The sequence below is a fragment of the Antrostomus carolinensis genome, unplaced genomic scaffold (genome assembly GCF_000700745.2).
Source record: "Antrostomus carolinensis isolate BGI_N321 unplaced genomic scaffold, ASM70074v2 Scaffold51654, whole genome shotgun sequence".
Taxonomy (NCBI): domain Eukaryota; kingdom Metazoa; phylum Chordata; class Aves; order Caprimulgiformes; family Caprimulgidae; genus Antrostomus; species Antrostomus carolinensis.
The window spans coordinates 1-1,989 of record NW_010312453.1 but is presented as its reverse complement, the minus strand read 5'-3'; the positions used below and the strand labels follow the sequence as shown (position 1 = coordinate 1,989).

The 1,989-nt window shown below is 47.6% G+C and overlaps 1 protein-coding gene across 1 annotated transcript; it reads right to left on the bottom strand.

Annotated features, from left to right (window-relative positions):
* Positions 1-781: 781 nt before the first annotated feature.
* LOC104524209 (uncharacterized) lies at positions 782-1,656 on the bottom strand. Its single transcript, XM_010167006.1, has one exon. The coding sequence runs from the start codon at positions 1,628-1,630 to the stop codon at positions 782-784; it is 849 nt and encodes a 282-aa protein (XP_010165308.1). The 5' UTR covers positions 1,631-1,656.
* Between the last annotated feature and the right edge of the window lie 333 nt (positions 1,657-1,989).

Below are 1,989 nucleotides of genomic sequence, written 5' to 3'. Positions count from 1 at the left end.
CCCCCCCGAAGATAAAAAAATTACCACTTCATTTAGGATTCACACCTCAGAGATCTTACATTAGGGACTTCATGTTAAAACTCATCCAATTATGGGAAAGTTTATCCTGATCAAGGAAACATCATTAAAATAGAATCTAGAATAAAACATTCAGAATCAACAATGCTTTTACAGCCAAAGCACTCAAATGTCTCCTGATCTCTCTCTCCCTCTCCTCAAACGAGAGAGGAATCCCTTCACAAAACCGCAGGGTGCCTCTCCAGGACTGGGTAACACACGCTGAAAACCAGCTTCCTTCCTCACAGAAATGCCAAACTCTGCTGGAAGGGGCCGGGCGCCTTTCACTCTCACCGAAACCAGCAGGAGTCGGGGCTTTTCAGCACACAAATCTTCTATTAGCAACATGTCCAAGTTATTTCCCTGCAGTAAATCCGAGTCCTGTTTCATGCTGTTAGGCCACCACTGGCTCAGAAATGGTGAGAGACTTCCAAAAACCCACTGATGTAGACAGGACCTTGGAAGAAGATGGTTTCTACGCTACGTAACCTTAGATCATTTGCTACGTTTAGCCGCTGACTACTTATCCTTCCAAATTCACGTGTTTTAGTCCTTGTCACTGTTGTCATTGCCCCAGCGCTCTTCCCGGAGGCAGGATGTTCCTGAGCTCTGGCTTGGGGATCTACAACAATCACTTCCAATTGACGGTGGGATTTCAAACTTGCCTAACGTGTGCATTGCCACCTCATACTCCAGCAGCTCCGCCTGCCAACTGCGGCACGCGCTAGCAGTTCTCGACCTTCTCCACAGTTTCGTAGAACCCAGGCCTAACTCTCCGGATGCTCATCCGTATATGCTGGCACTCCAGGGGCATGGTGGCGCTCGCGGGAGCCGCGGTGCACCGGCGCTTCCTTCTGCCCCGCAGCGAAAAGGCCGGAGCCCCGCCATTCTCCTCCTCCGCGGGGTAGGATTCATCCACGCTCGTGCCTTCGTCTGATTGCTCATCACTTCTGTATTTCATTTCCTTTGCTTTGTTTCCTTCCTTCTCCTCCTTGGCAAGTTTTCTGAAGTGCTCCAGACATTGTATCTTTTGTCTTCTTTCCATCATCTTCAATTCTTGCTTGTCAGTGAAATCTTCGTAGTACATTTTTCTTTCGCTTCTTTGATCTTCAAGAAATTTCCACTCAATGCTAGTCATTTTTACTCCACTGTACTCCTCCAGTTTATTTCTCGTCTGCACGTCTGTACAAAACACGTCAAAGAGCTTCTCCGAACTCTCATTGAATTTGTCTGCTCGCTCGGTAAAAGCCTGGTTCTGTCTCTGCTTTCTGGTCTGATACAATCTGGTGAACTCCTCGTACATTTTGAGGATAAGTTTCTTTATATTTTGTGTCGCGATGGTGTGCAAGTTGCAAACCAACCAGTGCTCTTGCAGGTGCTCAGCGAGCAGCTGGGCCGCATCCTCTTTGGACCGCTGGGCCTGGCCAGCTCTTTTGGGCTGCAGTAAGTACAGCATGTTCTGAACCACATCCCTCTTGGTGGGAAGTACTCCCTGGGTGAAACCCGAAGACTCTACATATTCAACAGTCCCCAGAGTCTTCCGTGCTCTCACCTCGGTATCCAGTGATTCCATCACTGCTCGCTTATCTCGTAGTTATGACATAATCTGAAAGAGGAAGGGGGGAGAAAAAGGAAAAAAAAAAAAGAGTAAGTCAAATGAAGCTTTTTTTTTCCCTGCAGCAAAAATAAACAGATGAGAAAACGTGCTCAGACCAATAAGATCTGGGATTTTACAGGGCACTCGGTTGCCGTTGGACAGCTGCTGTGTTAGCCCAGCCCATTTAAACATCTGCACATGAGCCTCTCGCTCCTCTGTGCGGTTCTTACAGCCTCATACGGTGTGTTTGTTTATATTAATTAATTTCCAATTGGGTTTCGGACTTCAGACTGTAAATTACGGTAAATCGAGACAGCCGAGGGCACCGGGCTCCA